Source organism: Eretmochelys imbricata, chromosome 14 (assembly GCF_965152235.1).
Source record: "Eretmochelys imbricata isolate rEreImb1 chromosome 14, rEreImb1.hap1, whole genome shotgun sequence".
Classification (NCBI taxonomy): Eukaryota; Metazoa; Chordata; order Testudines; family Cheloniidae; genus Eretmochelys; species Eretmochelys imbricata.
In genome coordinates this window covers 41,046,899-41,061,591 of record NC_135585.1, presented here as the reverse complement: position 1 = coordinate 41,061,591, position 14,693 = coordinate 41,046,899, and the positions used below count along the sequence as shown (strand labels likewise).

General features: G+C 44.7%; 1 protein-coding gene across 1 annotated transcript; it reads right to left on the bottom strand.

Moving 5' to 3' along the window:
* Positions 1-2,494: 2,494 nt before the first annotated feature.
* On the bottom strand, positions 2,495-12,656 carry LOC144274043 (olfactory receptor 11A1-like). The gene is made up of 2 exons (XM_077832742.1): positions 12,246-12,656; positions 2,495-3,451 (listed from the first exon to the last, which is right to left on the bottom strand). Exons 1-2 carry the CDS (start codon positions 12,654-12,656, stop codon positions 2,495-2,497), a joined length of 1,368 nt encoding a protein of 455 aa, XP_077688868.1.
* Positions 12,657-14,693: the final 2,037 nt, after the last annotated feature.

Here is a 14,693-nt window from a genome sequence, read left to right as displayed (position 1 = left end):
ATCTCACCTGCGAAACCTTGTCCAGTATGCAGGCTCTGAACACATGTAACTCTACACAAAATGGCCAGAGGGACACAGGGGTGCTGGAATAGGGGGAGCCAGGGGGCCATGGCCCCATCACTTTTTACTGGCCTTAAGGGCAAGTGAGAGGCGGGAGATGGAAGAGTAGAGCAATCAAGGTGCAGGGCCTTCGGGAGAAGAGGTGGCGCCAGAGTAGGGCCTCGGGGGAAGGTGCAGGAAGAGGGTGGAGCCTCGAGGGAAGGGGTGGTGTGGAGGCGGAGCCTTGGGGGAAGAGGAGGTGTGGGGCCGGGGCCTCAGAGAAGAGGCAGTGTGGGGGCAGGGCCTTGGGGAAGAGGCGTTGTAGGGGCAGGGCCTCTGGTTGATCAGGAGAAGGAATTAGCAGAAGGATCTTTCATCTCTCCAATGACTGACCTGACCACTGGGATACAGAGTCACTTTTGCTCACTCTGAGGCCCAGTGCATATTTAATTGTTTATATACAGTACAACAGCTTCAACAGGAGAGACTGGAAGAGCACCACATTTGGATATCCTTTAGTTAGGCTTGGCAGAATTCAATTTTTATTTTTTTATAATTTCAGCGTATAATATCAGTGTGTACTTTTAAGCATTTTTTCTATTTTTATCAATTTTTGCATTTGAGTTTTAAGTATTGTTTTTTCCAGATTTTTATTGATTTAAACAATCAGAGGTGTGGGAAATTGTGAGGGTGAGTCACACAACAGAGCTGGTCAGACAATAATTCTTTAATGACAGGAGATGTTGGTTTTTAAAAGTTAAAGCTTTACAACCATTACAACACACGCTGACAACATCACATGTCAAAATATACAAGGCAAATATCCTTAAATCAAACTCTAATAAATTCTCAAGCAGCATTTTTCTTACTTTGCCTATCTGTAAATTTCTATTCTTAGCAACGGAAATATTTTTTTCATTATTTTGTGTGTGTACTGTAAAATTGAGGTGCACGGGACATATACAGATAAAAATCTAATCCTTCAAGCCCATCTTTTCCCCAATGGTTAGAGCATGTATCTAAAATGTAGAAAACCATTGTTCAATTCCCTTCTTCCTCTCAGGCAGAGGGGGAAATTGAACTGTGGGTCTCCCACATTCTTGGTGAGTGCCCTAAGCAGTGGGCTAAAGTTTATAAGAGAGGCCTTCTCCTCTCCCTGCCATTTGGTATGTGGTTGGGCTTGCTCTGAGAAGGCTTACCAGTTGAGGTATGCCACATGTTGTGATAGGCATGTGTAGAGCCCCTGGATCTGGAAATGTGTGTTGTGGGGGGGTTTGACTACTGTGGCAGTGAAGATGTGTTGGCAGGTTTTGCATCTGTTGTTATGGCAGAGGTTGGTGCCGCTTTGAGTTGGTGGCTCCTGGTGTGTGGGGAGCTTGCTTCTGATAATGAGGTTGGAGAGGTTGCAGGGGTGTGTTTGAAGGCCAGGGGAGGGGGTTCCGGAAAGATATCATTCAGGATGTGGTCCCCAGTGAGTATGGGTTGTAATTGTTTCATGATACTTAAATTCATAAATCCGCTACACAGCACAAATCATGGCCTTAATTATTAAGTTGTAACCTGTAAGTTGTCATGCTGTAAGTTTCACTGGTGATAGGGGACCGGTGAAAGTAAAGCGCTGGTTTGTGTACTCACTCAATTCCTCAGGCGTCAGAGAGAGTTTACACTACCAGCACTTCCATCCCCGATGAGAGCAGCGCTGTAGGGCAGCTATCCCAGAGCTGTAAGTTTCACTGCAAAAAGTCATTAACAAGAGTAGACAGTCCAGCAGTTTTAGCGCAAAAAAGGGACTTTTTGCCCTTTAAATAGTAAGTGTAGACATACCCCAACCCTTTTTGTCCTGTGACTGGAGAGGTGTTAACTGCCCACTTCACCTTGAATAGCCTCTTGCAACGTGTTAAGGCCTTATCTGTTCCACATTTGAATGCAGCTGTGACATGCCGAGTACCTGTCCCGGATCTCAAGAAGACCTCTGTGTAAATTCAAAAGCTTGTCTCTTTCACCAGCATAAGCTGGACCAATAAACGATATTACCTCACCTACCTTGTCTCTCTAATATCCTGGGGAAAAACACAGCTAAAACAACACTGCAAACATCGTATACCTCGCGTAGACCTGCTGCACGGTAGGGAACTTCATCAGGAATAAACCCCTTAAGTCCCCACTGACATCAGTGGAGTTCAGTTCAGGGTGGGCTGGACATGCTCTGCCCATCTCGCAGTGCAGCTCCTTCAGCTCACTTTACCCCAGGCAGATCCAGGTCCATCCAGACCGCGCCTTATGAGTCAGCGAATATCTGGCGCTGCAATCATTACTTAGAAACTGGCCCTTCCGCACACCAGGGGTCTCACTGTAGGTAATAGAACAGCTCGAATAATTCAGGGCTCCCACGTGCGCTGTGGTTTGCTATATTACACCACTTGATGAGCTCCCATTATATCCATTTTATTGCAACTTACAATAAATGTTGAGAAGAAAGTTTGTGATTGGTTATAAAAGCCATAGTCTTACTTAGAGCTTTTCTCAGGGCCTCCTTGACTTCCTTGTTTCTCAGGCTGTAGATGAGGGGATTGACCACGGGAGTCAGGATGGTGTAGAAGACGGAGAACACTTTGTTCAGGTCTCGCAGTGCAGCAGTGTCTGGGAGCATGTAAACAAGAAACAGGGTTCCATAGAAAATTGTCACCACGATGAGGTGAGAGGAGCAGGTGGAAAAAGCCTTTTGCCTCCCAGCGCTGGAAGAGATTCTCAGGACAGTGCTGATGATAGCCACGTAAGATGCCAGGGTTAATAGAAAAGGGGGAAGAATGAATATGAAGCAGATAGGGGAAATCACAAGAACCATCAAGCTGGTGTCACTGCAGGACAGTTTTATCAATGGGGTGTAATCACAAAGGAAACGGTCAATTTCATTGGGGCCACAGAAAATCAATTGTGATGGGCAACATGCTGTGATGCTGCTGACTACAGACCCACTTAGCCAAGACCCAGCTGCTAGCTGGAAGGAAAATCTACTATTCATGCGGGCTGCATAATGCAGTGGTTTGCATATGGCTAAATACCGATCGTAAGACATCACTGATAAGAGACAACATTCTGCAGCTAACAGAGAACCAAAGATATCAAATTGTACCAGGCAGCCATGAACAGAAATGGATCTGTCCCCAGTCAGGAGACTGGCCAGCATCCTGGGCAGGATGGTGGAGGTGTAGCAGGTCTCCAAGCAGGACAAGTTCCCCAGGAAGAAGTACATGGGGGTGTGAAGGTGCTGATCAGACACAACTAGTGCAACAATGAGGATGTTCCCAGCCACTGTCACAATGTAGATCAGTAGAAACAGCAGGAAGAGAAGAATTTTCAGTTCATGGAGATTCCCAAAGTCCAGGAGAAAGTGGTGGAAATAGGACAACTTCTAGCTTCAAAGGAATAGTTATGGTGACAGGAAAATGTCTAACATCAAAGGAGGTGTTTCTCTTTACCAATTCTAAGGGACATAGGAAATGCCGATCTGGAGGAGGCCAGTCATCCACCTTGTCCACTCTCCAGTCCCTGAATTAGCTATACCAACTGCTTTAGAAGAGGGTTCATAGATTCAACCATCTTAGGAGAGCAGGGACATTGAATCACCTTCCCTGTACATTGCAGAACATTACATTTCACCCAGTTGCCCCTGTATTTAGCCCAATACCATGTGTTTGGTTAAAGCAACTTTCAGAAAAGCATCTGCTCTTGATGTTTAGATATCAAGAGATGGAGAATTCACCACTTCTCTTGGTAGCTTGTGTCAAGGTTCCTCCCCCACTCTGAACTGTAGGGTACAGATGTGGGGACCTGCATGAAAAACCTCCTAAGCTTATCTTTACCAGCTTAGGTCAAAACTTCCCCAAGGTACAAAGTATTCCACCCGTGGTCCTTGGAATGGCCGCTACCACCACCAAACTAATACTGGTTACTGGGGAAGAGCTGTTTGGACGCGTCTTTCCCCCCAGAATACTTCCCAAAACCTTGCACCCCACTTCCTGGACAAGGTTTGGTAAAAAAGCCTCACCAATTTGCCTAGGTGACTACAAACCCAGACCCTTGGATCTTAAGAACAATGAACAATCCTCCCAACACTTGCACCCCCCCTTTCCTGGGAAATGTTGGATAAAAAGCCTCACCAATTTGCATAGGTGACCACAGACCCAAACCCTTGGATCTGAGAACAATGAAAAAGCATTCAGTTTTTTACAAGAAGACTTTTAATAGAAAATAGAAGTAAATAGAAATAAAGAAATCCCCCCTGTAAAATCAGGATGGTAGATATCTTACAGGGTAAATAGATTCAAAAAACATAGAGAACCCCTCTAGGGAAAACCTTAAGTTACAAAAAAGATACACAGACAGAAATAGTTATTCTATTCAGCACAATTCTTTTCTCAGCCATTTAAAGAAATCATAATCTAACACATACCTAGCTAGATTACTTACTAAAAGTTCTAAGACTCCATTCCTGGTCTATCCCTGGCAAAGACCAGCATACAGACAGACACAGACCCTTTGTTTCTCTCCCTCCTCCCAGCTTTTTAAAGTATCTTGTCTCCTCATTGGTCATTTTGGTCAGGTGCCAGCGAGGTTACCTTTAGCTTCTTAACCCTTTACAGGTGAGAGGAGCTTTCCCCTGGCCAGGAGGGATTTCAAAGGGGTTTACCCTTCCCTTTATATTTATGACAGCTTGTTCCAATGGTTAATCGACTTCTCCAGAATTGTGACTCCCTGGCTGGCGTGCCTCCTCATGGTTGGACATGGCATAGTTTTAGTTGGGGATTGGTCCTGCGTTGATCAGGGGGTTGGACTAGATGACCTCCTGAGGTCCCTTCCAACCCTGATAGTCTATTATTCTATGATTCATAGCAAGGTCATCTTCTTCTTCGGCACTCTTTGCTGATTGTCACTCTGGCTGTGCTGTGCTCCGGCCAAGTCACATGTATTCCCATCCAATCTGAGGTAAACCCAGTCTAGCTCCTCAGTAGTCCAGTGGCTTCATGCCAGGTCTTCAGGCTGATTTCAGGCTTTATTGGCCTTCCAGCTCATCTCTGGGGGTCTTTGTGCCACCATCGTCGGGGGGGCTGGGAGGGGAACCCAGGCTTACTATCTACTCTGGATACCCTGTAGTAAGCAGTTCAGCTCTGTCTATTCACACCCTTTGCCTCCTCCTGGGCTACTTTCTAACTCAGCCTGTCATAGAATCATAGAATATTAGGGTTGGAAGAGACCTCAGGAGGTCATCTAGTCCAATCCCCTGCTCAAAGCAGGACCAACACCAACTAAATCTTCCCAGCCAGGGCTTTGTCAAGCCGGGCCTTAAAAGCCTCTAAGAATGGAGATTCCACCACATCCCGAGGTAACCCATTCCAGTGCTTCACCACCCTCCTAGTGAAATAGTGTTTCCTAATATCCAACCTAGACCTCCCCCACTGTAACTCGAGACCACGGCTTCTTGTTGTGCCATCTGCCACCACTGAGAACAGCCTAGCTCCATCCTCTTTGGAACCCCCCTTCAGGTAGTTGAAGGCTGCTATCAAATCCCCCCTCACTCTTCTCTTCTGCAGACTAAATAACCCCAGTTCCCTCAGCCTCTCCTTGTAAGTCATGTGCCCCAGCCCCCTAATCATTTCTGTTGAGCTCTGCTGGACTCTCTCCAATTTGTCCACATCCCTTCTGTAGTGGGGGGACCAAAACTGGACACAATACTCAAGGTGTGGCCTCACCAGTGCAGAAAAGAGGGGAATAATCACTTCCCTCAATCGACTGGCAATACTTCTACTAATACAGTCCAATATGCCGTTGGCCTTCCGGGCAACAAGGGCACACTGCTGACTTACATCTAGTTTCTTGTCCACTGCAATCCCCAGGTCCTTTCCTGCAGGGAAACTCAAGAGGGCTCACCTGGGATTTGAACCCGGGACCTCTTGCACCCAGAGCGAGTGAGACTCATACCCCTTGACCAACGAGCCTGGCCTTTAGCCTTTCTCACAGCTCCTTCTCAGGCTCACTCCTCCACAGATCCCAGAGGGAAAGAGGATTCGTTATGGTGAACGAAGGAAATGTACAGGTCCAAGGTGGGGTCTATCTGCCCCAAAGAGGATCTGGCACCCAGCAGGCTCAGGACAGCATCCGGCCCCAGACCAGCCTGCCTCCACACAATCTATAGGTTTTCTCTGACACCTTCCTTCAAGGTGTTAGCACAAGAGGTCCACTCCTTCTCCTGCTCAGCCCTTACTGTATTGGGCTTTTCCTTTTTCAACTGCTCCCTCCAGGCTTTGACCCCTCTCATAGGTGTAACAAGGTAGGGCTGACTGAGCACCTGGGCCCTCATTAGCTTCTTTCCAGCCACTGTGGGGTCATTGTACCCCTTCAAACCCTCACTGTTAGACATTTGTGCCCTATTTCTAATTTGCAGTTGTCTGGCTTCAGCTTCCAGCCATTGGTTTTTATACTGCTAATTTGAAAGTGCCCTTCAGTACCAGGTACTTTCTCCCCATGAAGGAACATATAGGTTTTAATCAAGTCACCTCTCAGTCTTCTTTTTGATAAGACTGAGAGGTGGAACACTATGACCCCATGAAAAGTCTCCACGTATCCTAATCAGTTAGCGGTTGGCTTAATACGGGATAAGTGATCTGGTAAATCTGAAGCAATAAATAATTTATCACTACAAGCAGTAACGTCCTGGAGTCGTAACCCTGCTTTCCTTGCTTACCCAAATTTCCCACTGATCCTTGCGGACAAGAAACTGGGCACTATAGTTTGGTACGCAATGTTGCACCGAAAATCTTACTCACATAATGGGCTGAGCAGAGAAGCTGAGGATCTCTGAATCAGATTCCCCTTTCTTCTCTCGAGTGACCTTGATAATAACTTGCACATCACCCCCAACAGTGGATAAATACTTTTCATGGGAGTGTGTTGAATCCATTGAAACTTTTAGTGGAAACCAGGCAGGCTCCTGGTTGACTTTCAGCTTGACTGCTGCCTAATTCCTCGGCTGCCCAGATACCTATGCTGTCTGGCTTTCCAGGTGTCCAGCAGGAAACGTAAATTTTGATGAAATCACATTTTTCAAGGGAAAAATCTCTCAAGTGAAAAATCCCAAACATCCCTTGAAAGAAGTTAAGGGAAAAACTAAAGGCAGATTTCCTTGAGCAACCTTAACTCTACTCTGCTGGGAATGCCAGTCTTCTGTCTCCACCATGGATCAAACTAAGCCCTCCCTGCACACAACTCCACTACATCAATGTCCACAAATTATGTGGATAGGATAGGAAAGGGTAGTTTGGTAAAGGGATGTATAAATAATGTGGCCACCTCTGGAGTGCCACGTCGTGACTTGGGATGACTCTGCAGTGCCTGGCCTCCATTTCCTTCCTTGTTGCTCCTCAATAACTCCACAAAGGCTCATGTGTCCCTTCTTGTGGTCTGGCTTATTAACATACGTCAGGCTTCCTTCCCCACTCTGAACTCTGGGGTACAGATGTGGGGACCCGCAGGAAAGACCCCCAAAGCTTATTTTTACCAGCTGAGGTTAAAACTTGCCCAAGGCACAGATACCTTTACAAAGGTATCTTTGTATCTTTACCTTTACAAAGGTAAACCAATACACCTTGCCTGGTGTTAGGGGGCTTATTCCTTCACCCGCTTACTTCCCTGGGCCTTCTCACATGAACAGAGAGCAACAATACCCAAAGTCCAAAGGTGCAAATAATTTGATGTTTATTGGGTTGAACTTCCAGCAAGCATGATTCCACTTTCCTTCCTTAGTGTCCCCCACTCCCAGCTCTGACACCACAGAGGGTTACCTGTGTCCCTGTTCCCGTTCTTCCTCCTGGCAAAATATGATTCCAATTTCCCCATCCCCATTCCCTGTTCCCATTCCCCCCTTACTTCCTGACTGACTGCAGACTGTATAGTAAAACTTGAGTTCTGCTTAGCTATACTTTAGTTTAATTTCAGTAAAATGATTGGTTAACTAAACCTAACATATTGTAACACGATTATTTAACCAATTATATCCCAGCACCTTAATTAGTTTACACCCAGCAAAATTAATTATACAGGAGACAGAAACAATCACAGAACCAGACAGAGATTATACAGACAAACAATAGGGAAATGGGAACTACAATGACAGAACAACACAGAAATGAGGATTTGACATCTCAGCTACTGAGAAGTGAGTTCTTGCCAGACAGGATGCTATCAAACTAAGTTTCCTTTTACACCTTCTAGGCACTTCCCTTTCTCTGGAGGTGATAGGAATACAATCCTGTCCTGATAATGCCTAGCAGCCCAATAGCATTGACAAGGTTCCTTCCCCACTCTGAACTCTAGGGTACAGATGTGGGGATCTGCATGAAAACCTCCTAAGCTTACTTTTACCAGCTTAGGTTAAAACTTCCCCAAGGTACAAACTATTTTACCTTTTGCCCTTGGACTTCCACTGCCACCACCAAACATATATCTGGGTTTATTTTTATTAGGAAAGCGTAGTTTGGAAACGTCTTTCTCCCCAAAATCCTCCCAACCCTTGCACCCCACTTCCTGGGGAAGGTTTGGTAAAAATCCTCACCAATTTGCATAGGTGACCACACACCCAAACCCTTGGATCTTAGAACAATGAAAAAAGCATTCAGTTCTTGAAAAGAAACATTTTAATAGAAGAAACAGTAAAAAGAATCACCTCTGTAAAATCCGGATGGTAAATACCTTACAGGGTAATCAGATTCAAAACATAGAGAATCCCTCTAGGCAAAACCTTAAGTTACAAAAAAGACACACAGACAGGAATATTCATTCTATTCAGCACAGCTATTTTCTCAGCCATTTAAGAAATCATAATCTAACACACACCTAGCTAGATTACTTACGAAGTTCTAAGACTCCATTCCTGTTCTGTCCCCGGCAAACACATCACACAGGCAGACAGAGACCCTTTGTTTTTTTCCCTCCTCCCAGCTTTTGGAAGTATCTCGTCTCCTCATTGGTCATTTTGGTCAGGGGCCAGCGAGGTTACCTTTAGCTTCTTAACCCTTGACAGGTGAAAGGATTTTTCCTCTGGCCAGGAGGGATTTTAAAGGTGATTACCCTTCCCTTTATATTTATGACAAGCATCTTATTTCAATGTGACTAGGTTGGGATGTGAGGATGTGACTGTTCGCTTCCCAGTTTATCGCTGCCTCTGCTGCTTAGCCAAAGGCCTTAGCCTAAGAACAGGGCCTCACGCTCCCACAGTAAGAGAAGGGCCTTACAGCAGCAGAAGTGATTTTGATTCTTTCTTTTATACCTCAAGAACTAGCTAAGTGATAAGAATACACCTACATTCTTAGAGTATAGGCCTTTACAGAGAGGCCTGAATATCTATATCCTAACATACCCCTATGGTTATGACAACATAAAATTCAAAGTAAGCACAAAAGAGTCTTCCAGCCCGGTCTCAAGCTGGACCCAGCCTCCCCTCCCTTGGGCTCTCTGTCTATCTTCAAGTTTCCAAGTTGGGAACAGCTTTTCATCCCTTCCCAGGATCTGCTTCTGCTTCTCCCCTCAGTCAAAGGTCTGTGTAGGTGCCTCCTCAGCTCTGCAGCCTCTGCCACAGCTTCCTCTCCTATTTCCTATTCTTCTCTGTCTCTTTAGAAAGTCCAGCTGCTCTCTCTCAGGCCCTATTGAGAGGCATTAATAAGGCACAGATGGGTTGGATCCATTCCCTCCTAAAGGCCCGGCTCACCCAGTGACAGAGTGTGTGAAGAAAGGGAGGTTGGGAAGGTGGAGTTCAGGTTACGGTGCATGGTCTGAAGTTTATGGGAGCTGATGAAGTCAGTGAGCTGCCTCCTTGGTTCTTGTAAATCAACATAGCTCCATTGACTTCAACTATGTTGCTTTGCATCAGCTGAGGACATGGCTTAATAGCAGATTTTTCATGGTGTGTTTGCCATGGTGCGAAGCAAGCTGAGGTCTCTGTACACCAAGTTCCAGACCTTCTTTAACACTGTTTAATGTTGGACAGTGACTGGATTATGTTGACACCTTTAGCCCATTTATTCGATCTAAGAGAATACAGGAGAGTGTGGCTGTAGTTTTATTTTAGGTTTGAAATGATGACGACACCCGTCCAAGGCTCGAGAGCCCCTAACATGTCATAACTAATACAATAAAATCCCAGCGCCATCAGAAGAATCCTTTCAACAGGAACTCAGCCACCCAGAGAGCTACAGCAAATCTTTTCCACCCCTTGATCATCATGGAAAGCAAACCTTCAGCTCACTCAGAAAACAACATCAAAGTGATGGCACGTTGGCTTCCCAAAGGCAAGACAGAATATCGATACCTCCCATGTAACAAACATTCCCCTCCCCTCCCCAAAATAGAAAAAAGAATTAAAACCAAATTGACAAACTGATCAAATAAAAGAAAAGCCAGATAAACAAGGTGTTACAAGCTGGCCCTTTATCCAGCAGTACAGTCACCTGTCTCTTGCAAGAGGGCCCAATCAATGGGAGCCATGTACTTCAAAGATAAGTGCATCTGGGTAGAGTCTCATCATTGTTTCTAGCTCTGGGGCTGTAGGAAACACTCTCCAGCTCAGACCCCTTTTCTGACACCCTTCCTTTGGCCATGGGAGGCCATTGTCCAGCTGCTTTAGAACTCGGCCAGAGCTTCACCTCGGCTGTGCTCACTCTGGGCTTCTAGCTGAACCCCTTTAAGAAGAATACGGCAGAGAAGCAAGGAACACGGCTTTAGCAAAGGGTTTAGCAAGAGGAAACTGTATGCAGTAAGCCCTCGACAGATACAGATCTGTAAAACAAGACAGTTATGAGACACCCGCTTCTCCTGGTCTGATCTCACTGTTTCTGTGAGTCCAAGGTTCACCAGTGTTTCAAGCTGTGCAGAGTCCTTCCTGCCATCTTGCTCCTGAAAGTCTTTTCTACACATGGCCATGGTTGGCCCCAAGAATGGAATTGCACTGTTAAGTAGGCCCCAGTCTCTGGGCCATGGGTTCAAACTGTGAAGCTCCATCTCCGACATTCATGCCTGTGGGCCCCCTGTATAGAAAAATCATTTTTCTCTGGGGGTGGCCGAATTGTTGAGACATTATAAAAACCGATAGCCCCAGACTCTAGTCTTGATGGGTTCTGAATGATGATCCTTCAATGACATGTCAAACACCTTTCCCAGGCAGGTCAGCTGTCTGGAATACAACACAATAGGCTGCCATTGAGCCAGACCAGACTTGTGCAATCACCATGCCAATATTTCCACAAATATTGCACACAAAGTTCACAAAGTGACACCATCATACCCCACTCTGTCACACAAGCAGAGAATTAACCAAAAGCCATGGTACCCCCAGCAGAGTTCATACCCCCCAAAAGGAAAAGACCTCATGAAGTACACTGGGGACTTGATTATGGCTATTCATTTTAGGGGGAAGGTGCTCAGATAGTGTGATGGTGGGCAGCAGTACAGAAAATATAAGAAAGAAAGAAAGAAAGAAAGAAAGAAAGAAAGAAAGAAAGAAAGAAAGAAAGAAAGAAAGAAAGAAAGAAAGAAAGAAAGAAAGGTTCTGTTCTTATTTTTACTGGTGTAAACATACAGGAAGTCCATTGACTTGAGTCTGCATTTTTACCCGTGTAAATACCCCTTTCTGCATAAACAGATTTCAAATTATGTTATCAAGGAGACAATAATGCCGTCAGCTGATTATATTTATAAAGAAAAACACAACAAGAAATTGTGATCAAAGATGAAAGATGGACACTATATTTTAGGTGAATAACCTCCACCCTATCAGTTTCTTCAATGAAGCTTTGATCTCCTTGTTCCTCATGCTGTAGATGATGGGATTCATCACTGGAGTCACCAAAGAAGAGAGGACAGCAGCTATGAGATCCAGACCTGATGTTGAGCTGGAGGTGGGTTTCAGGTAGGCAAAGTCTACAGTGAAAAAGAACAAGGAGACCACAATGAGGCGAGGGAGGGAGGTGGAGAAGGCTTTACGCCAGCCCTGCTCAGAGGGGATTCTCAGCATTGTGGTGAAGATCTGAACATAGAACACAATTATGAAAACAAAGCAGCTGGAGGCTAAGCAGACACTAAAGACAAGAGCTCCAGTTTCAGTGAGGTAAGAGTCAGAACAGGTGAGCTTGAGTAGCTGGGGGATTTCACAAAAAAACCTGATCCACCATGTTGCCGCCACAGAAGGATATTGCAAACATGTTCACAGTGTGCAGTCCAGTGCAGACAAGAACAATCATCCAGGCACCGGCTGCCATTTGGACACAAGGTTTCCCACTCATCACTCTCTCATAGTGCAAAGGTTGGCAGATGGCGATGTATCGGTCAGATGCCATGATGGTGAGTATGTAGAACTCGGTTACAGCAAAGAACATACAGAAAAAGACTTGGGCAATACATCCAGAATAGGAAATTGACCTGGTACTCATAAGGGAATTGGCCACGGATTTGGGGATGGTGACAGAGATGGAGCCGACGTCTAACATGGACAAATTCATCAGGAAGAAGTATATGGGGGTGTGAAGATGGTGGTCAAAGGCAACAACTGTGATGATGAGAAGATTCCCCATCGAGGCTGCCAGATAAATCACTAGAAACACCAAAAAGTGCAAAACCTGCGGCTCTTGAACACCAGAGAATCCCAGGATAAGGAACTTGGTCACAGTTGTTCAGTTGGACATTTCCTTCTTCATACGTTGTGTCCTGCCTGTGGATGGAAGGAGAAGGCCAATGGTCCACACCCCGTCAGTCAGAGCACTAATGAAATGCATTATCACATCAATGAATATTTGATTATCTCCTTTAAAGTTAAGGGAGCTGGGTCAGTTTATACCATTTGAGGATCTGGCCCATGAGGTAGGTTGATAAAATTCAGGATGAAGGCTGGAACAAAGTGTAACCCAAAGCCAACTATTCTAGCCAATATAGTAGCAATTGTGACAAAGAGCAGGCTGTAAATTTGGGCATGAAATTTCATTACTAAGATGGCTAACACTGATGGTAACATTAAAATATTGATTCCCACTTTCCAGAGAAATTCAACATTGGCTCACCCAGTCTCCTACGTGGCAGCTCGTCTGTAATGATTCAATCCCAACACCACTTAAATGGCCAGCTACCTATTTCCACAATGATTTGTGACAAGACAAGTGTAAAAGTATAATTAGGTGGGCCAGAAAAGAATATGAAAAACAACTAACAAAACACAAAAAAACTAAGAGCAATTTTTCTTAAGTACTTCAGAAGCAGGAAGCTTGCCAAACAACAAGTGGTATCACTGGATGGTCAAAATGCTAAAAGAGCACTCAGGGAAGGCAAGGCTGTTGAAAAGAAACTAAATGAATTCTTTGCATCAGTCTTCATTGCAGAGGATGTGAGGGAGATTTCCACACAGGAGCCATTTTTTTAGGTGACAAAGCTGAGGAACTGTCCCAGATTGAGGCATCAATAGGGGAGGTTTGGGAACAAATTGATCAATTAAACAGTAATAAATGGTATTCACTCAAGAGTTCTGAAAGAACTCAAATAGGAAACTGCAGAAAAACTCTGGACAAATGACTGCAGGGTAGCTAAAGTAATGCTGATTTTTTTAAAAAGGCTTTAGAGGCAATCCTGACAATTACAGGCTGGTGAGCCTAACCTCAGTACCATGCAGATTGGTTGAAGCTCTTTTAAAGAAGAGACTCGTCAGACACATAGATAAACAAGATAGGTTGAGGAAGAGTCAGTGTGGCTTTTGTAAAAGGAAATCGTGCCTCACCAATCTATCAGAATGCTTTCAGGGAGTCAACAAGCATGTGGACAAGGGTGATACAGGGAACTTGGACTTTCAGAAAGCTTTTGACAAAGTCCCACACCAACTGCTCTTAAGCAAAGTAAGAAGTCATGGGAAAAGTGGGAATGTTCTCTCATGGATTAGTATCTTGTTAAAAGACAGGGAACAAAGGGTAGGAATAAATAGTCAGTTTTCACAATGGAGAGAGGGAAATAGCTGCATTCTCCGGGGATCTGTACTGAGACCTGTGCTGTTCAACATATTCATAAATGATCTTGGAGGGACCAGTGAAGTGGCACAATTTGCAGACAATCCAAAATGACTCAGGACTGTTAAGTCCAAAGCTGACAGTGAAGAGTCAAAAAGGGATCTCACAAAACTAGGTGAATGGGCAACAAAATGGCAGATGGAATTCAATATTGATAAATGCATAGTAATGCACATTGGAAAACATAATTCCAATGATACATACAAAATGATGGGGTCTAAGTTAGCTATTACTACTCAAGAAAGAGATCTTGGTGTCATCATGGATAGTTCTCTGAAAACATCTGTTGAATGTGCAGTAGCAGTGAAAAAGCGAACAGGATGTTAGGAACCTTTAGTAAAGGGATAGATAATAAAACAGAAAATATCACAATGCCACTATATAAATCCATGGTATGTGCAAACACCTTGAAAACTGTGTGCTGTTCTGGTTGCCCCACACACAAAAAAAGACACATCAGAACTGGAAAAGGGATAGAGATTAGGGGGTATGGAACAGCTTCCATATGAGGAGAGAGAAAAAGACTGATATTGTTCAGATTAGAAAAGAGAGGACTAAGGCGGG